The sequence below is a fragment of the Lissotriton vulgaris genome, chromosome 1_1 (genome assembly GCF_964263255.1).
Source record: "Lissotriton vulgaris chromosome 1_1, aLisVul1.2, whole genome shotgun sequence".
NCBI classification, from domain to species: Eukaryota; Metazoa; Chordata; class Amphibia; order Caudata; family Salamandridae; genus Lissotriton; species Lissotriton vulgaris.
Window position 1 is genome coordinate 1,142,764,609 of NC_141685.1, and position 21,459 is coordinate 1,142,786,067.

Consider the following 21,459-nt stretch of genomic DNA (forward strand, 5'->3'; position numbering starts at 1 on the left):
CTTCAGATCTTGCTAACTTTGAGTTTCTTTGCAAAGAAATAGGCAGTCAAGATGGTGTCTCTCAAATGAGGGAACCTGTGGTAGTATATGACTGGTGGACTGTGGTATGGGGGTGTGATATAAGGGATGCATGGGATGTGTAGTTTACATAAGTATTTTCTACTGATTCTCTAATGTTTAGATTGGCTGCTGTTTAGAGCTAGTAAAGAAAGAAAAGCATAATCCTCGTCTCTGTGTCCTTGACAGAATTTAAAATGTTTGTTGCGAGTGCTAGCAATGTGTAAGTCTCCAGTGGCTATATGTGAGTAACGAACAAGTTGCTTACCTTCAGTAATGCTCTTTCTGGTACAGACTCAATCTAAATGCAGATTCCTCAACTTTTGAATATTCCCGAGGAGTCCGACTCAGTACGGAAACTTTTGAGCAGTACCTCTGTTTGCCAGGAGGTGATGCTCTATGGCTCTGCAAGGACGCCGTTCCGCTCTGGAAATGACGTGAAGCCTATATAGGCATCACTCCTGTGTGCTGACATCAGTTGCTTTCGAGGCTGTTTGCTCCCTCAAATACAGAGTCAAACCAGCCAACTGGCTGGGCCATCATGCAGATTCCTAGACTTGGAATCTTATTAACACCTTGACTGCTAGGTGTTTTCCCCTCCTATGCTGACTTTTCGTCATACCTATTAATCATGACGAGCTCAGCTCGTCATCAGCACAGCTCAACCGTGCATCATGACGAGCTGAGCTCGTCATGAGCATGGAAAGGGTTAAAGGGTAGAGCCCAAATCACAGAGAGGATGGGAGGGTCTGTGAGGAATCTGTGGTTAGATCGAGTCTTAACCAGAAAGAGCGTTACAGAAGGTAAGTTACTTGTTTTTCTGAAGAGACGTCTAACAGCACATTTGTCACCTTTTGAATAGGTACACTAGCAGTACCTATAAGGAAGTGGGTTGGTGAATTGGCTCAAACCAAGAAGTCCTGTAGGACCAAGTGGGCAAAGTGCCCCTCTCTGCGAACCTGGGTGTTCACACAGTAGTGCATTGTGAATATATGGAGAGGCGCCCACATAGCTGCCTGGCAGATGTCCAGGACAGGAACTCTGCGTGCCAACGCAGTTTTGCTCCTGGTAGAACTGGCTCACAGGACATCTGGAGGCTGGTTTTTGGCCGATGTGTAGCAGATCTTAACGCAGAGCACGATCCAGCCGGAAATGGTCAGTTTCTGCACAGGCTTGCCTTTTCTTGCCCTGGAGAACTTCACACTGAGCTTATCATCCACCCAGTATTTTCTGGTACATCGATGTAAAAACTCAGTACTCTTTTTGGGTCCAAGCGATGGAGTGTCTCCTCCTGCTTAGAGAGGTGAGAAGAAGCACATAACGCCGGCAGGGTGATGGCTTGACTTGCGTTGAACGGTGTTACAACGTTTGGCAAGAAGGATGCCACGGGTTCACCTCACTGTTTTCAAATTTTGCCTTTGGTGCCCTCACATGCAATTGTGCTCATTCACTTGCTCAGTTTCTCACTCACAATTGCACTTCCACACACTTTCACAATCACTGACCCTCACTCAAACCTACTGGTGTACAGGGGCTCTGATCTGAACTACTGTTCTACAGGATTTCTGATTTAATAGGGCAGCCAATGCAGTTGCAAAAGAGACATGGTTGCACCTGATGCACCATTGATACAACACTCCCACTCCCTCTCACAATCCCCCCTCACTCATACTAGCTCACTCACACGGTTTTACTCATTCTGTTATTCAAATTCACTCTCTCGTCCATTGATTCTTACTCTATCATTCTCACTGACACTCTCAAACACATTAAACTAACACACTCTCACTCAATCTCGTTCTCTCTCAATCACTCACAACCCCACTTTCACATACATATACAAAGAGAAACAACACTGACATTTGCCCCTGCACACAGAGCGAGAGGGAGAAGAAAACAGATACAGGAGTAAACCCGTTGCCCCAGTTGAGACCGGGTAAGCTGAATAACAAAAAGAACAATGTCTCAACAGTTACCACAAGGTTCTGGGTAGCAGGGACAGAGTAATGAACAGAAAGTATGGGTTCTAACATCTTGTGATAACTGTGTTCCACTCATCGAGTGAGTTGAGCCCCTGGGCAACAGAGTTGCAGCGTGTGATCCACCTACATTCCCCCCTTTGGGGGCCAACTTATTCTGATTATTCCTTTATTGTCTTTCTTATCCTAAACAGCACTATTCCAAAAAACAAAAAAACTTGCATTTATTAAAATCATATGTTTGACCGCTAGAAATGATTGTTTTTACTGTTTTTCTGCCGCCTCACGTTGTTCTCTAATCACTTGTCACTGCGCAGTTCACTCACACCAACACTTTCAGTGCACAATTGGTTGTTATGGTTACTGCAATCTAGTTGTACTATAGTGCTGCTATAACTATGTGCAAATAACAACCCTTCCACTCTACCTTGGTCTCCCTCGCCCCTTCCCCCCTCATGGGTGATTATGACACTTTTTACAAACAGTCCTTTCTGAATGACAGGACTGGAAGCACAACACTATCAGAAGCGGAGACAATGCTTGAGATCCTGCACCTGGTGCACTGTGTGGCTCCTCACTGGCCACAGGGATGCACTTACCTGAGTCCTGACAGCCACGTTTTAGCAGATATAGTGGCTACAGGAGGCATGCACAGTATGTCTGCTAATTAAAACAGATTGTGCCTGTGTTGGGGGATTATAGTTGAACCATGTCCCTCGCCCGGGCAACCTAGACATCCATCTACAGAGTGCTGGGTTTTCAAACAAAACTTTGCAGTTGGATCGTGGTTCAGCCCCATCTTCGCCCTCCTGTTATCAGAAGCCTGCTGGAGAGGCTGAGAGGTTTGACCTACACACTACAGAGTTCATGTAAATATGAAAGTCGTGTTTGCATGCACACTGGTAAATTAAATTATTGTAATCATTTAATTTAGCAGTGGGTCCTTGGGGATTGAGGTGGCAGACTACACCATGGAGCCCATGAAAAGGAGTTGCTACTGAGGGCTGGTCCGACAACTGTAAAAAGGTAGAAAGAACCAAAAGGTCCCCTTAACTGTGCCGAGAGCAAAGTCTGGCTGTGCAAGGAACAAAATAAACAACAGAATGTCAGATAACTTGGTCTGGAGTGACTCAATCTGGCGTATTCCGCACCAAACCATAAATGTGTCCTAATGACAGGCGTATACTGTTTTTGTCGAGAAAGGCCTGGCTGCCACGATGACATCAATCACCTCCGGGGAAAAGTCGAAGATGTTTAACTGTCGCTGCTCAATCTCTATGCATGAAGATGGAGATTTAGAAGGCCTGGGTGTAGAACCCTGCCCTGTTGCTGCAACAGCAAGTTGTCCACATGCTTCAAATCCCTATAGGGGAGTAGTCAGGAAGGTATTCGAGAGACACCTGCACCACTAAGCTTGGGGCCTGAAGGCATGTCAGAGGGAGTCGGTAAGGATCCGAAAAGTCACAGCATGGCCTCAAGGAACTCTTCAATCTGCTTCAGTGTTGCAGACAGCCACGGAAACTTGGGTTGTGACATTGATCAACTTTAGGTGTGAGAATCTGAGGCATGGTGTAGCCCTTGCACCTCTCAGAATTTTACGAGTGACAGGAAGGGCCCTACTCCTCCGACTTACCCAAACACTTGGGAGTGTGACGGCAATGTACCTCGGGAGCAACTCCTTACAACTTCTGGATTGGGAATGGGACCTGGACGGACCCATTGACTTGTCTCGTCGGGGAGTCTTCCAGTGTTTGGTGATATAGAGGTTCGCCTCGAGATTTCATAATGCATTCAGGCTCATCGAAGGACAATTACTGCAGGCTTTAGAGTCATGGCTCAACCCCAGGCAAATCTGAAGAGGATCTGTCACAGACAGTTGTTTGTGACAGTACTTACAGGGTTGAATCCTGTTGTTTTGGGATGAGACACTTTCTTTGTAAACTGAAACATTTTTAGGTTAAAACCAGTCTCAAAAAGATGAGAGGTAGTTAAGGATGGTGGCGTGGAAATGAAGGAATTGACATTAGCACGAGCTGTGCCTATATAGGCTCTACACGTCATTACTGGAGCAGAATTGAATCAGTGTGGAGCTGCATGGCACCACCTACCGTTGCGCAAAGGTACTGCTCAAAAGGACTGAAGTGCCACGAAAAGCAAGAAGTGAGGAAGAAGCAACTGACTTGGAGCCAACCCTGGCCTGTTTGCGTACTCCCAACAATTGTGCCAAAGTCGACTCATCCTGCAAGCTGCTGTGCCTCCAAAAGCCTAGGAGTACTGCCAGCACGTCTATTAAAACCCGGGAACTCCTGTGGAGCAGTATAGTGGTTCCTCTTCACCCTGCAGGTACCAAAGAAAGAACTGAGAGGACTCCAGACTGTGTAAACCCGACACCAGCCAGCACCACTGCACCCGTCGCTCCAAGCCCGAGTTGTTGTGGGCTGACGGTGCCAATGCGGTTCCCCAGCCCTCCAGACCCGAAGCCTACCTTGGGTTTACCCGTTGTGAACTTCCTGATGCTGCCTGTAGCCACTGTGCAGGCCCCCTCTACCGCGAGTATCCCCAGTGACGAAAACGCGGAGCTGCAAAGCACCTATGCACCTGGTGCCCCTGGCCCACGGAGAAGAGACGCAAAGGTGTCCCCATGTTCTCAAGTACTGCAAGACTTGAGCCCCCCTGTTGGGTCAATCTGACTGGTCCTCCAGGCTTAACCTGAAGTCTCTTTTTGACCAGACATATCCCCATTGACTAACAACCAACGCTATTGGCACCATTGCACCCGGATGTCCTAGTGCCGTTGGAGGTGACCTGCTGGTGCTGCCTTGGACCTTGCCCAGTACTCACTTTAAATCTAAAGGATTGGTCCTGTAAGTCGCTTTAAAGAACTTCTATACAGTATTTGTTTTTCCTCCATAGGATAAAATTGCCACCTATGAAAATTGCAGACTTTTAAAAACTAAAATTATTTCCATCACAAAACTTACTTTCCTGATCGTATTGATTTTGGTGCCTAAATATATATGAAGTTGTGTATTATTTTTCTAAATTGGTGTGGATCCCCTTATTGAGTTGGGTGTACCATTTATTGACTGTGTGTATTTGCAGATGTCTAACACTCCTCTCTGATATGCCTAAGGCAGCTCAATCACACTACCCCCTAAAAGAGTACCTTGGGATTGCTAGAGCACGCCTCTGTCCACTCAAAAGGGAATACTTGGACTCTGCAAAGTACACCTCTCTTTTGGTATACTATATAAAGAGCCAGCTTCCTGCACCTCTAATAAGCCTAAACTGCTCACCCACACTACTACAAAGAGAGCATTTGAGATATTAATTTAAACCCTGTATGCCAATAAGGGTCGTCTAAACTTTCTACATAGTGTACCTCTCTTTAGTACACTACATAAAAAGCCAGCTTCCTATAATCTGCGGTTAAAAGTATCTGTCAGAAAGGCGCTTTCTGTGACGGTCCTTGCAGAACACACAGAAGTGTGGAATCGTACATGTTTGCAGTGACTGTTCCAAATGTTGTCGTTTTGCGCTTATGTTCGTCTTAAAATGTTGTTTACTTTAACTAAATTGGTTTGGGAGCCTTATGGAGTGATTTATTGACTCAAGTGTTGTGTTGGTACTGATGACACCTAACATGCATTCTCTGAAGGACGATTTCATCTCAGTTCCTCACCACTAAGAGGTAGGTTAGGCTGTTTTGGAGAAGCAGGGCTTCCCCTGCTAGGAGCTTATTTTGCATGGTGGTGGAAGAATTCGCGCCACTGAGCAACCCAGCTTTCAACAGTCATTTACTATAATAAGCTTTTCATGACCAGCACTAACTTAATTGGCACCAGACCTCCAAAGCCATTTTTTATAAATCATTCATTGTAGCTATCCAACATCCAGAACTCATACCGTCTTTAAATGTCCTTCACTACCAGTAATCAGATCATTCCCAGCGGGTTACAAAAAGAAGCTAGCATGATAACATAATTCACTGCAGCTGCCCCAATGCCAGCTCTCCAGCTCCCATTCCTGCAAATCCCCTGTTGCTGGAGCTCCCAAATCCCCTGTTGCTGGAGCTCCCACACGATTATCAACAGCTCTCACAGTGGTGCTCCAACAGCTATGCATGATCTCACAACAAATGCTGCAAAGGCCAGCTGTGCTCGGACAAATGCATGTCCCTGTCCGTACTTGTATTCAGAAGATTACCTTGCTCTCTTTCGTCACGTCGTGAACAGAAAACTGTACCATGGGGTTCGGATTCTTTCCCAACTTCTTTGTCTGTAAGCAAAAGACCAAGAGGGTGTGAGGAAAGCTTAGCAGATGAGAAAAAATAAAATGAATGATGAGCAACTATGCTCTTGCACCTTTGGTATCCTTTGTAGATTTATAAACACAACATATATCCCGGGGTCTATTAGTAAGAAACACAGATTGTGACAAGTGTTGGTCTACTTTTATGTAACTTCTTTGTATTTCTTGTAGATCCTCCAAGAGATACAAGAATTGTGAACTGTGAGAAACAAGTAATAAGGTTGTATTGTTTCACAGTAGATTTTTTATGGTACTTTTCACATTTATGTTCTATTCACTTCTTTCACTATTGCAGTAGCATCAATATTTGATAAGTTATGATGAAAGCACTGGGTGTATACTTACCTATAGGTGCTGAAACATGTTGACCGATTGACTATTTATGGACAGCTATCTGTTGAAACTGTTCTTTTGCACTGTTTTTAACTATTGATCATGGCAGACAAGAATATATCGTGGTCTGATCACGCTTCAATTTTAAACTTCACATTTACTTCTGCACTGCACTTTTCCCATACACTCTATAATATGTTAGCTCACATCTGTACTAATCCTAATACTCAAAAACATCCTTGGGCTCCTCCATCAATAGGGTGGGTTTGAAGCCCTATTCAAGGACACCCAGATGATGAAGCATGTTACCTGGAACGGTGAGCGATGGGAATCCATAACATTTTTCTATATTTATTTAGGATTTATTTTGAGAGAGTCTTGGGTAGTTATAGTATCTGTGTTCCTTACCAATAGACCCCGGGATATATGTTGTGTTTATACGTTTATAGTGGGGCTAAATATCCTGTTGAGTCTTTAAACGTTGGCCTCTGACCCTACCCAAAGTGTAGTGTATTATATCCTTTGTAGATTGCTACGTACTTGTGAATTTCACCCTACCCACTCCAAAAAAGACCCTTACCTTGATATACTGTAATCCAGCATGTGAAACCTTGTAAGATGGCAACAATGAGGAACACAGCATTCTCCTGAACATTTTGTGCTTGAGTTGCCTCATACATTGCCAATGTAATGGTACTCACTGGAAGGTCTTCTGCCTTGTGAAGATAAATGGCAAGGAAGGCTGATGAAGGCTCCTCACGGGTCTTGGCAGTGACTTCCTTGTTCCTGAGGAGCACCTGTGAAAGCAGCAAGGAGAGGATATGTGATGAGCCAATGCATCCCCGCACCAGTAAGGTGAAGAGCCGCCCCTCATTCTCAGAACTTGTTACACACAGACTGGAGATTGAACACTAATACAGGTTTAAGGAACAAAAGGTATTACCCACTTGGTTACTAGTATGGTGTACCATGTGCATAATATGTGCTAGGGCCCTGTCCTGCACAATATGAAATAGCCAGTGTACTGGCCTCAGCAAAGATTCTGTCAAGTTGTAATGTGGTTTTCAGGGGGAGGATTTCTTTCCTCATTTCATTGCTCTTTAATACATTTCTGCATGCTATATGATTTGTGACACCTCATTTTGTAGGGGTTAGTAGCTCACTAATAACCCATTCTAATTACTTTTTAAGGTATAAGTCTATACTACACAACTATATTCCGCTGTGTACATAGTCACAACAATAAGATAGTGCCAAAAAGTTAATGCTAACAGAAAATTACGTATGTCAATTATGCTCTTCCATATATAAAGTATTGTGATTTACTAATGATTGTTTCACTGTATTCCTGTGAGAAGTATCTATAACAAGTGGTTGTCAGGCCACCTTGCACTGGAACAAATCACTAAGTGACTGAGCATAGTAAGAGGTTGGTATGTGCATTCACCTACCGATGGCTTACCAAACACCAGTGCCTGGTAATGGGCTGCTATGCCGGCCCCTGCAGTTGACACATAGACTGTATAATCTTGTGTCTACTAATGAGAGGAGAGATCTAAATGTCTGAGAGCTGTGCTAATCTCAACAACATTTTTGCCAATAACAGAGTGGCCCATTCATGTGGATTGAAACAAGGTATGAAGGGACGTTTTACATAGCTCGGTAGATCTGAGAATAAATGGAGGACCATACCGTTTGGTATTCTTATATTCTCCACTGTGATTTTACTTTCCTTTGCTACTATTTGGATTATAATAAGGACTACTTTAGTCCATATTTTCTATAACTGGTTAGGGCATAGTAAATCCCTGTTATTATACTTTTCTATTGCTTGTGTGCTGATTTGGGAGGTATGAAATTGGGTAGGCTACTCATTTTCCCTTTAAGTTCTCTGGCAGGCCTGTTGCCCTCCAAACAAATGTTGTTTCTGATGAATACAGTAGCACCCCAATGATCCCTCATTAAAACCCTTCGCAGATACAAGACTGGATCCAGAAACCTTCCATAACTACGTACATCAAAGGACATAGGAAGTGGCATTGTGACATCTCAGACGAAGCCACACAACTTCGTTTAAAGTGAAGTATCACCTACATGAAAGAAACTCGGCGAATGGTCACTTCGTTCCAGTTCCAAGACTGTTACATTGCCCCCTCAAGGCAAAGGATGTAGAGGACAGAGTCAAAATGAAAATAAGTAGTAAAGAAAATATCTGCTCAAGAGGAGAAATGTGAAAGTCACAAGAAATCTGCAGGAGGTCATGTATATACCAGAAAACAATAGCAAACATAAGTGACTAGTTCTAAAGAGTAATTTCGTAACTTCAGTGATTGAACCATTCCCGTAGCAAAACACAAAAGGAGGGGAGAGGAGAAATAAAGATGAAATTTCAAAAAAGGAGGGATTGCAACATCACCCTACTAAAATGACATTGCTCTGTCATCAGAAAACCAAACAATAGTGCCTAACAAAAGAAAGCACTGTGTGCACCACAGGGTTACACAGGAACATCTCTTAAGAGTGCTGTAGTTCCCTAGTGAAGTGAGCATGTAATCTTATGGAGCCTCCTTACTAGCAACTGCCTATCAAAAGAGACCTCTCTCAAAATTGTCTGTTTCCTAAAGGCCTTATCAAGCTACTGACCTTGATATCCAATATACACGTTATCATCTAACCTAAAAAACTGTGTCCTATGAAAAAATTGCACAATGCTCTTCTAGGGGCTAACCATATGCAAACATGTGTGCTCCTGAATCACCTTACAAAGACCAATAGCTCTCTCAGTAGACCAAGATCAAAAGATGAATAAACTACCATAAAATAGAGCATAGTAGAAGGGTTCCTAGAGAAGAGAAAAATGTCAAGAAAGTCCTGCGGCAGATAATAAGAACTTGATGTATGCCTCTCAAGTTCCAAATGTGAAGGTTTAAAATCTGGAGATTGGGTTAAGAAACCCTACACCTCACTGAAACGCAAGGTCTTCGTTTCAAGGAAGTCAAATCGTAGGACAAAGACTATGTTGAAGAATGTCTGTGTAACTCCACGACTTGGACTAGTTTGGATACAATAAGATGGCCTGAGCCCGATATAATTTTACTATCTTCGGCAGAAGAGGTACAGGAGGAAAATCATAAAAGCAGGAGAATTTTCAGTCAATCACTAAAGCATCCTGTAATGGCCCTTGAAGAAGCAACTATTTAAGTATTTCTTATTGCAAGAAGTTGCAAACAATTCCACCACTGGGAAGCCCCAACTCTGAAATGTCGGAAGAAGCACTTCTTGATGACTCTCCCACTCCTGATTCATGAACCAACATTCTGTTCTGGAAGAACAAGTAATTTACCTTCTGTAACGGCTTATCTGGTAGAGACCACATTTAGCCGCAAATTCCTTACCTTTGAATTTCCCCAGCCGTCAGACTGGATCCGGAGGTTTTTTTGTGAGCAGTACACCTGCGAGCCTGTAGATGGCGTAGATCGGCTCCACGTGCGTCGTACATGCCAGAAATGACACTGCAGTACCTATATAGGGTCCACCCAGGCGCACTGACGTCAGTTTCTTTTCTTGAGTTTCCACACCAGAAGCTCGGAGCTATGCAGTGTACTGACCACTGGTCTAAAAAGTTAGGGCCCTCTAAGGGATCGGCTCTGTTTCTAGATATCGGTTCAAAGAGCAGGGAGGATGGGTGGGTCTGTAAGGAACAGGACGCTAGATATAGTCTCTACCATATAAGGTGTTACTGAAGGGAACTAACTTTTTCATCTTATAGAGACTTCTAGCAACATATTCATTTCCCTTAATTAGCTACCCAAACAATACCTCCCCAGAGGTGGGTCTGCTGACCAATTTCAAACAAGGAATACTTGCGGGATCGAAAGAGCAAACTGCCAATCCCTACGGACCTGATCGTCCAGCCAGTGGTACTTGGTAAACGTGTGCAGATGTCCAGGACTGGAAATCAGTGTGCTAACGCGGTGGTCACAGCTTTAGCTCTGGTGGAATGAGATTGCAAGCCTTCAGGAGGTTGTTTCTGAGCCAGTGCATAGCTGATTTTGATGCAGAGCACGACCCACCTCAAGATGGTCCACTTCTGCACCCATCAACATTCCATTGCACCAGCATACCCCACGAAGAGTTGGCCGTCCAACTGTAACGCTCGTGTGCAGTCAAGGTAGAACAACAGCATTCTTTTTGGGTCCAGACGGTGGAGTTGCTCTTCTTTTTTAGAGGGATGTGAAGGAGCGAAAAAAGTAGGCAAGGTGAATAATTGGCCTACAAGAAATGGGGTCACCACTTTTGGCAGACAGGAGACCCTTGTGCGAAGCACCAGTTAGTCATGATAGACAGAGAGGAAAGGCAGCTTAGATGATAAAGTCAGCGGCTCGCTCACTCTGCGGGTAGATATAAGTGCCACAATGAAGGCTGTATTTAATGTGAGGGCCAATTGTGGAGAGGCTTGAAAGGAGCACACATTAAGCATGTCAAGATCAGATCAGATTAAGATCCCACTGGGCAAGATAAATGGTGAAGGAGGGATTAGATGATTAAGACCCTTTAAAAACCTATGTACACTAGGGGACTTGAACAATGAGGGTTGGTCTGGCAGCTGCAAGAAGGCAGTAAGAGCAGACAGATAGCCGTTAAGAGTGCCCAGAGAAGGGCGCTGTCGGGCAAGGGAAAGAATGAAGAGAAAAACTTCAGAAAGAGGGGCAGAAAGAGGATGAGTTTGTTTTTCTGCACACCATGCCACAACATTTTTTCCAAAGACAAGCATATAACATCTGAAAGGAGGGACGCCTGGCTACCAAAACGACATGACAGACTTTGGGAAGAAGGTAGAACCCTATCAACAGCCATCACTCAATCTCCACACAAGAAGGTGGAGATTGGACAGGCTCGGACTCTGCTGATGTGACAGAACATCCTCCCGAAGGGGAGACTGATCGGAGGGTCGATGGCCATGCTCAGTAGTTCGGGACCCCAGACTCTCCATGCCCAGTCCATAGCCACAAGGATGACTTGGGCCCGATCATACCTGATCCTCTTGAAGAGACCATGCGCCACATCCGGGAGGAGATGTCATTTGTGATATGCTTGGCATCGGCGGCTGAATTTGTCTACTTTGAAGTTCAGAGAACCTGCCAGGTGTTGAACCACCAGGGATGTGCCCTGCTGATCCAGCCATTCCCAGAGATGCAGGGGCCTCCTGACAAAGGGTCCACAACCCCACACCACCCTGTTGCAGTACCACATGGTGGTGGTGTGGTCCGTGAAAACCTGAAGTAGCTTTTGCTTGATTGAGGGTAGAAAGACTTCCAATGCTAGTCGGATCACTCAGAGCTCCAGCATGTTGATGTTTAGTCCTGATTACGCTGAAGACCAAAGTCCTTAAATCTTCACCTCTCCCAGATGGTGGCCCCATCCCAGGAATGACGCATCTGACACTACTGTCAGAATAGGTTGGTGAAGGGCAATGGGTCTGCCTCTGCCCCTATTGCCGTTTGTTAGCCTTCACTGCAAATCCTTTGCAGTGCCCTCCGAGATCTGGACCATGTCGGAGAGACTTCCCTGATGTGGAACCCACTGGAACTTCGGATCGCACTGCAGAACCTCAGTATGCCAGTGGGCATTTGTCATCTGTAGGATGCAGGAGACCCAGCCGCCTCAGAGACAATCTCACCAAAACCCAGGATAAAGGCTGAAACATCGGTTTCAGTCTGAATATCGTGGGCTCGCTGCTTGGGAGGATGAGCCCGAAATTGCACGATGTCCAGAACAGCTCAGATGAAAGGGAGAGACTGAGAGGGAGTCACTTGTGACTTCGGCATATTGGTAGTGAACCCCAAGAAGTGCAGGAGGTTCGCCGTAGTCTGGAGGTGGGAGACAACAGCTTGAGGCGAGCCCACCTTCAACAGCCAGTCGTGGAGATAGTGGAAGACTAGCACCCCTGATCTTCGTAGATGGTTTGCAACCACTGCTATCACCTTGGTGAACACCTGAGGAGCGCTGGTAAGGCCAAAAGGGAGCATGGTGAACTGAAAATGCTCATGGCCTACATAAACCGCAGATAGCGTCGATGGGCAGGCAGGACGGGAATGTGGAAATAGGCGTCCTGCAAGCCCAGCCCTACCATCCAGTTTCCTGGTTCCAGGATAGACCAGACCTGAGCCAATGTGAACATTTTGAATTTCTCCTCCTTGAGGAATAAATTGAGGGCTTGGAGATGTAGAATAGGACAACGGCATTTGTCCTTTTTGGGAGCCAGAAAGTAGCAGGAATAGCAACCACGGCCTACTTCTAGCACAGGAACCCTCTCATTGGCTCTGTTGGCCAAGAGAGCCAAGACTTCCTCGCATAAAGGTAGGGAGTAGCCCCTTCAAACAATCTGCAAAGCCCACCTGTCCGATGTCATAGAATGCCATTGAGGCGGGTTATGGCAAAACATGCCGCCAACTGCATGCAGATGGTAGTAAAGGGGCAGATTCTGAAGGTTTGGAGGATGCAGTTGCCGGGGGACGGCAAACTCACCAGGTGGCAGGCTACCTGACCCACAAGGTCTGTGTGTGCAACACCCTCGGCTATGCAGAGGCTGGGAAGCATGCGCTGCTCGCTGGCTGGTAAGAAATTGGTGCAGTTGGAAGCCCCTTCCGTAGCCACAAAAGGAGATAAAGGCAGACTGTGGGTGTTTTGAGGCCTAAGAGAGGCCTATGCACTTGGCTGTAGCACAAGTCCTTAAATCGTTCGAGCGACAATTCAGCCTACACTCCAAAGAGACTGGTGCCATCGAAGGGCATGTCCCTAAGGGAAGCTTGGACATTCCCCGAAAAGCCAGTCATCCTCAACCAAACATGGGCCACCTTCGATGAAACTGCTCTGCCAAGTGAGTCGGTCATGTGGAGTCCACAGTATGCTGCAACTCACCCATTGGTAAAAGCATGAAAGAGTACGGTCAGGGCCTCCTCCGGGATCTCTGGCAACACTTGCGCAACCGTGTCCCACAGAGGGTATAAATAATGGCACCAAAGACATACCAGTGTTCACAGAACACAATACAAGGCTGGCGGAAGAAAACATCTTCTTCTCCAAAGAGTCCAGCCCTTTGGATTCCCTATCCCGGGGAACAGTAGGGAATGAACCTTGGTTTGTCAAGGCTTTGACCATCAAGCTCTCCAGGATAGGGTGTTGCGTGAGGAGGTTTGGGTCCCTGGGGCGGGGTGGTGGCAGAGGGCTATTGTCCTATTCACAGGAGCCCCAGTGTTTGGTTTGGACCAAGTCCCCAAAAGGACGCCAGTGAGGGCATCATTGAATGTGAGTAGGGGTTTGGACAAGGAAACTCCCGATAGTAACACCTGTGTTAAGATGTTAGTCTTGACTGCCACTGAGGGCAACTGAAGGTCAAGAACCTCAGCCACTCTCCAAAACACCATTGCATATGATGCTCCCTCCTCCACAGGGGGAGAAAGCATACCATTATCTGGGAAGTATACAGTCCACTGGCTTCACCCAGTTCCTCACACCAGTCCAAATTTGGGTAATCTTCATTGGACTGGTATTCTGCAGGGTTCAGCGACCCTTCCCATTCCTCCCCAAGACCTAACCCAGGGAAATAGGGCTCAGGCTCTGATCTAGGAGGCAAGGATGGTATGACTGGTACCGGTCCAGACCTAGGAATGGATTCCAGGGGATCCACTGGAGCCGGGGCAAGAGCTGCCAGGAGCTGCCAGGGGCGTTGCCATTGGGACAGGCGCCCCGGAAGGTTGAGAGGGTACAACCAGTGCAGGTCCGGATCCCTAAAAGCCCACTGGAGCCAGGGCCGGAGCCACCGGGCTGGAAACAGATTTGGCCCCCTCTGACCGCAGGGGGCCTGAAGGCACACTGGCGGCATTGGACCACCCAAAGATGCGGTGCATGGGCTCATAGAAATCTTTCAGTTGGGCGGGGGTGTCCCCGGCTCCTGGAATGGTGGCCCAGGCACATGCTCTGAGAAACTAGGCCTTAAACGCTGATGCTCGCTCGTGGCATCAGTCGAGGAGAAGTTCACTTCAACTTGTTGCTCATTTTCTTGTACCTCTTACCAGAATGTCCCGAAGAAGACTTGGACTGGGGTAATGATGACTTTGGGGTACTCCTAGGAACTTCCTCTCTACCGAGACCTCGATTTGCACAGAGTCCCAATCCAGGCTGCCATGAGCTTTAGGAGCCGCTCCCTCAAAGCTATCAGATTCATGGTGCGGCAATCGGAGCACGACTTCGGGTCATGGTCACACTCCAGACATCACAGGCAGACAAGGTGCAAGTACGTCACCAACATCGACCAATGACAAGCTCCACAGGGCTTGAATCCGGTCTTAATAGATGACATAGTCCCATCACACCAGGACAGAAACCTCAAAACTTATGACAAAACTTGAAAAACCAGGTAAAAAAGTGACTGAGGGGGTTGGCTCTTCTTGTCACTCCTGGCGTGGACAGCACTGACGACGCACGTGGAGCCGATCAACGCCACCTACTGGCATTCAGGGGTACAGCTCACGAAAAATCTTCTGGATCCAGTCTGACGCCTGGGATAATCCAAAGGTAAGGAATCTGCAGCTAGAAGTCTCTATCACATATGAGCTGTCACATTGTGCTTCTTAATAGATGACCTGCTGCTGGCCTAAAACCTAATCGCTATCGCATCTCAACACAAAGGGGGAGACCATACATCTCGGAGCTTATTCAGGTAATCCATCACAAAAGTATTGTCTGCAAGAATTGGATCTCCTTTCTTGAATGGAAGAAAGAAAGACTTCGAGAGCTAGTCTCATTGCAGTCTTGAGAAGAATGATATGTAATCACCTCTCCTGAAGACTTTACAAAGCACTGAAAAAAGTAAACCCTGGGTGAGCACCTCGACTTTGAAGGTAAATACATGTTTGTTACCAACTTTGTCCGAAGTTAAGGCTTCCGAAAGTGTTTCAACAAGTTCTCCAATTGCATCCATCACTGCACACCACGAGCATCGAAGCAATCTTGTCCTTCAACTAACCTTAATACTGATTACACTGCATTGTATTTAAATATACAATAATTTGAGCCTTTCAAACCACTTGGGTTGGGGAGTTAAAATGATTTCTGTTAGGGGACAACAAATTAGTAATTTTGATATTCTACAATAAACTTAAAGCATTTTCCTGTGACCAGGATTAATCAGAATATGGAAATATGCATCTTGCTGATCCAATGAGACTAATCAGTCTTTATTTTGCAAGGCTAAAAACTTGTGCAGAAGAGTAACCATCTTACTCTCCTCCTTCCTGGGAATTTCTTTGACATACCTCAGGTCCAAAACAGATCTTAAACAGTTGGGGGTTTCAAAGTGAATGGCAGAGAATAATCCATTGAAATTATCTGCTAGATATGTAACATTTGAAGGAGAAAGGAGAGTTATTGTTAATATAGATGACCCTAATATGTCCTTCCTCAGTATAAATGTAAACAAAATGGAGTAATCTCCAGTGAGGGTGAGAGGTAGCATCAGGAGGATTTGTTTGTAGTTCTCCTGTCTCCCTAAAACTGGGGTATTTCATGTCCGAACCATCCTTATGGTACCCTCATAGTCAATTTAGTATACAATCATCTCCAAGATTCATTGGTATGAGGTTATCGCCTGTCACTGACTAAAAAAACTCAACTATTCCTTGACTGGTGTCACGTGATACTACAAAGCATGAAAGTCAAAGAGGCATAGCAGGGAGAGTTGACGAAGATGGCACATTCTGCTGCTCCCCTTTTCCCTGACGCTCTGACTCTGAAAGAGCAAAACAATTACTGCTGCTGCATGTGTACAACTGGTTCCTGCTGAATTGGTTCCCCAAACCATCGACTTCCTGTACTGGTTAATTTTTTAGATTGTGAAGACAAGCCCAAAGCCCTCACTGTTGCTATACTTTCTTTCACCCTTTCCAAATAACTGATAACCACAAAGCACCATGTCCAGCAACGGAGGCTGCACATCCACCGAGAACCTGACTGTGCGCATCCATGAATGCCTAAGCTGTACATTTACTGAGCCAATAGCATAAGCCACAGAATCAACTGTATCCAACCAGTCTGTATGGACTGTTTAGAAGGGTTCAACCCATCCTCACATAACTCAGCAAAGGAGTTCCTCATATATTTAGGCAGACTAGGAGCAGCCAAAGCTGGCTTCTCCCACTGAGCTTGATTATTCCTTCAGAGAAGAGTACAGGTCCAGGTTTATGAAACAGTTACCACTCCAACTTGTGGGTCAGTAACTGGTCAATGCTTTGTGACAACAAATATTCCATTGTGAAACCCATATAGGAGAACGCCTCTTTGAAGCCCCCTCCTATTTGCAGTTTGTAATGGACTGAAAAATCTCTTTTGACTCATAAAAGAGATTTGATATATTTTAAAATAGTGTGTAGGGGTTGAAAAGATCACGTTTTTAAGAATCACGTGCTTTTCCACTGCAACACCTTTGTTCATGAGGCTCTCCGCACAGTGTACAAGGAACGTGGCCTGACTTTAACTTAAGAACCAATACTTGAACTACCAAACACTCAGGAGTAGGATGCTTATCCAACTGCTGCTTCATTGTTCAATGTTATCTCACAGCAGGCATGACTGGTGAGATGGGTGGATTTTCATGTTGCTGCATTAGGTCTTTAAGTCTAATTCCAGAAAACACCAGCTGCAGCTACCATTCCATTTGTCGAATGAGCACAAACTGTGCCACTGATTAACCTAACCATGCTGTCATGAGCAAGAACAATGCAAGAAACAATCTATTCAACAAGATGCAGGAGTCAGCCTTTATTCACTTGTCCAAAACTGACAAACAACAGATTTTACTTTTGAAACCTTTCTGCACAAATTAAATAAAATGTAAGGCATCTCTTAACATTTAAGGAATGCAGAGATTGTTTAGCAGTAATTCGCTGGATTTCAGAAAAAAAGTTGGCAATACAATGCATTTATTTAACTGGAAAGACAATGGTACCTTGGGAATGAATTAAGCATTTGTTGTAAGAATTACCATATCTTTAAAGAAACGAAAGTATGGATCTTTAACTAACAAAGATCCAATACAAATGACAGATACTGTGAGGAGAGTGGATCACAAGGAGGTTTCAATAATAAAGCCAGAACTGTATTCAGCTCCAATGCTGAAGAAATGTTCCCATGGGGGGAAATGATCACAACAAACCATTGGTGTACCCTTTAATTATTGTCTCGAAGAAAGAAATGGCTACTCAGCTGCTCTCAAATAGCAAGAAATTGCCACAACATGTACTCTGATCAATCAATTATGATTTTTTAAAGCGCATCTCTTTTATATGGGAGTTGGTGGCGTTTCCTGAGGTGGGGTGTACTGTGGGTTCATCAAGCAAGACTGAGGAGGAGTCTGGCTGCGCCATTCTGTGTGGTCTGAAGTCTCTGTAGGATGTGTGTGGCGGATCCTACATAGAGAGCATTGCCGTAGTTCAGTAGGCTGATGAAGAGGGCTTGTGTCACGGTGCGTCTCGTGTGGTAAGAATTAGAAGTAGATGGTTCCCTCGCAGAAATTCTTTATGGTACACCTCAGGAATATCTAAAGCACCAAATTCTAAGGGCCCGATTAGGAGTTTTGCAGACAGAGTAAAGGCAAAGTGTAGGAGAACTTTACGTCTGCCACCCTGTCTGTACTCCGTACGCCAAATTGATAGATGACTGCCAGTCCAGCAGTCAGCTGTGTACATTAGCAGGAACCGCTGTCATGGGGGTTCGTATCAATGTTAGAAACCTTTGATGGATGGCACCATCAAACATGACTGCAGACCATCAAATGGTTTCTTCCATGCTGTGGGGGTTAATATTTTTTCCTATCCCTCAGTAGATATTACTCTGTTGGTGCAAGCCAGACTCAAAATTGGGAGGGCGGTCCAAGAGTTTGGTGGAGAGGGTGCTCGGTTGCTGATACAAAGGAGCACCCTCTCGCTAAAACTCTAAAGCGGCCCTAAGTCTTGAGAAGCTACGCTATTAGGTGCAGGGAGTAAGGACTGTGATGCAGAATTAGGGTGCTGTGATTTGTCAGGAGAAAAGGATCTGGCTTGAACTATATTATCACCTTTCAAAGCTCTAAAAGCAGTGCTGTCTCGACGTCGTTGGTACTATAAGAACCACCTTACAGGGCTTTCTCCTTATGTTGCAAAGAATTTGGGAAACTTGTAGAATCAGAGGAAATGAGTACATTAATTTCTCCTTCCAGTCCATCGAAAAGGCTTCCTCTTTGGATCCCAGGATGGATGATCTTTTTGTGAATAGGAGCACTTACAATTCTGATGTGTCACAAACATCTCCCAATCTGTTGTGCCCCATTGATTAAACATGAGACTAAACTGTTTATCTTCCAAGCTCGGTAACTTGATGACGGAGAACGTTTGTACAGGCATTCTGCAGTCCTGGTACGGCGCTCCATATAAAGGTCCACTTGGTTTATTAAGGCCCACAAACAAATGAGCTTCTAGAGATAATGGGAGATATCTTTTACTGTTTTGCAAGCGCATGCAGTGTACAGCTGTGCTTTTGTCTGGTTCTATCAACACTTGAGTGTCATTCACCTGGAGAAGAAAGGCCTTGAGGGCCAACCTCATAGCTATGAGTTCTAAAAAGTTGATGTGAAGTTTGGATTCCAACAGAGACCAGTTCCCCTGACATAGATGGTGCTGAAATGTGCTACCCAGTCTATTTGTGACGCACCAGTCTTCAAGATAAGTCATGGTCTTGTGCAAGTCAGTGTTTGACCCACTAACATATTATCCTTTTGGAGCCCCCAAGTGAGCAAGCCTTTTATTATTCTTGTTATATTATTATATCCCAATCTCCTTCTTCCTGGCACCAATGAGCATTCATCTTTTCCTGAATTGGTCTCATCCTTAGACTGCACTGAGGAATCAAAAAGAAAGCATGCATCCTAGCAGCATTTTCAATTTCCTGACAGTCATCATTTTTTTGTGGGACTAAATAGTAGATGCTCTTTGTTGGAGCTACTTACTTCTCTCTGCAGTTGCAAACACTTTCATAGTGCAAGTGTTGATGTTTACCCCATGAAATAGGAGTTCAGTGTAATTAGAATCTATTTTCTTGCAACTTTTTCGAGTCCTAGGAAGAAAAGAAGGATGTTGTTTTTTGTACTGCTAAAGAAGTCAGAAACCAGTAGGGATCTTTGATTAGGGAATTGTCCACATACTTGTAGATCGAAGAGCATTGGAATTGTAACCAGACTGCTACTGGCATCATGCACTTGTTGAAGATTCTTGGTGCTGATTTCGAGTCAAATGAGAGCACTATGACGGGGCAGCCCTTTAATAGGAGGAGGGTACTCCCCCGTTCTTGGACCTTCGAAAGAAACCCTGAGGCGAAGGCGTCTAGAGAGCCCCCATAGCTTTTGCTGTATCTGTGTCCTCCTTTATCTTCCTGAGCATCTGGTCAACCTGAGGTCCGAAGAGGTGTTCTCCATCGAAGAAGAGGTTAAGCAGATGCTGTTGTACTTCTGGCTTGGAGCCAGAGAGAAGCAGCCAGGCATGGTGGCAAATAAGGACGCTGGAGTTGATACCCCACAATGCAGTGTTATCGGTGCCATGGTCATACAAAATGGTGATGTTGGAGATGGTCTTACTTTCAGAAACAAGCCTTTGGACACGTTTCCTGTACTGCTCTGGGAGGTGGCAGGAGGAGCTTCTCCATTTCATCCCATTATGCCCAATTATACATGGAGAGCAGGCTGACGGAACTGGCGATGCACCAATTAGTTGCTGATTGAGATGCAACGCTCTTACCAGTCAGTTTGATCTTCCTGTTCTCCTTGTCTGGTGTAGTGCTGTCACCGGTGGCCTAGGTGTTGGCACGCTTAAGAGACGTATGGACTACAAGGGAGTCAGGAGGCACTTGTCCTCTGATATATGGGAGGGTTTAAGGAGGAGGGGTTGTACTTTTTATCTACCCTGGGTTTGGCCACCCTGGCTTTAATCGACTCCTTGAATACTTCAGAAGCTGTCTTTAGCACTCCCTTGACATAGGGAGCAATTGTAAAGAACACTCGGTGGAGGAGAGCTTCTCTAAGAGAAAATCGTCATCCTCTTGGACCTTGTGCATCCCCACCTTATGAAAGGTGGCAGCCCGTGGCAGAACCTCGTGGTAAGAGGTAATGGCATCTGGTAGGTATGGTTTGGCTGGGTAAAGGTCCAGGTCCTTCTCACCGGGGAGGTCAACAGCATAGTTGTCCCACAGGTCATCATGGGGCTGAAAGTCAATTGGTGCCTCATAGGGATCCAGTGGGTAACTATCCAGTGGGTTACTTGGACCACCCCCTGACCCCCTCTGAGGTATGAATGTAAGGAACCCTCTTGTGATTCAAGTGGAGATGTTTCCCAGTGCTTGAAGAACAGCAGGGAGGGGAGGAGGGAGGCAGAGGAGGAGGAGTAGTAAAAGGATGATGTCTAGGAGGTAGAGGGCTACTACCCAGATCCTGGTGCTTTCTGGTCTTGGCTGGTGGTTCTGACACCAGTGCAAGAGCATCATCAAAAGTCATCTTACTCTTGTGAGGGATAGATGCCTGAGCCTTTGGTGGAGGCTGGGTGAGGATCATGCCAGCTTGTGGGTGAATGAGAATCCTAATATGGTTGGATACCAACAGACACACGGGCGCTCTCCAGTAGTGTTTTCAGGTTAAGTCTAAGTTGAATATCTAAATGGGTGCTTCAAGGAAAGAGGTGTGGATCCAACACCTACTACG

At 45.4% G+C, this 21,459-nt stretch overlaps 1 protein-coding gene across 1 annotated transcript in view; it reads right to left on the reverse strand.

The window, feature by feature from the left end:
• The window catches only part of ESYT1 (extended synaptotagmin 1), a 481,007-nt gene that overhangs the window by 225,386 nt on the left and 234,162 nt on the right, over positions 1–21,459 (reverse strand). Inside the window, exons 13-14 of the mRNA XM_086963895.1 lie at positions 7,382–7,477; positions 6,243–6,314 (exon numbers count right to left, since the gene is read on the reverse strand). Of these exons, the coding sequence (XP_086820021.1) occupies positions 6,243–6,314; positions 7,382–7,477 (168 nt within the window). The remainder of the gene's footprint in view (positions 1–6,242; positions 6,315–7,381; positions 7,478–21,459) is intronic.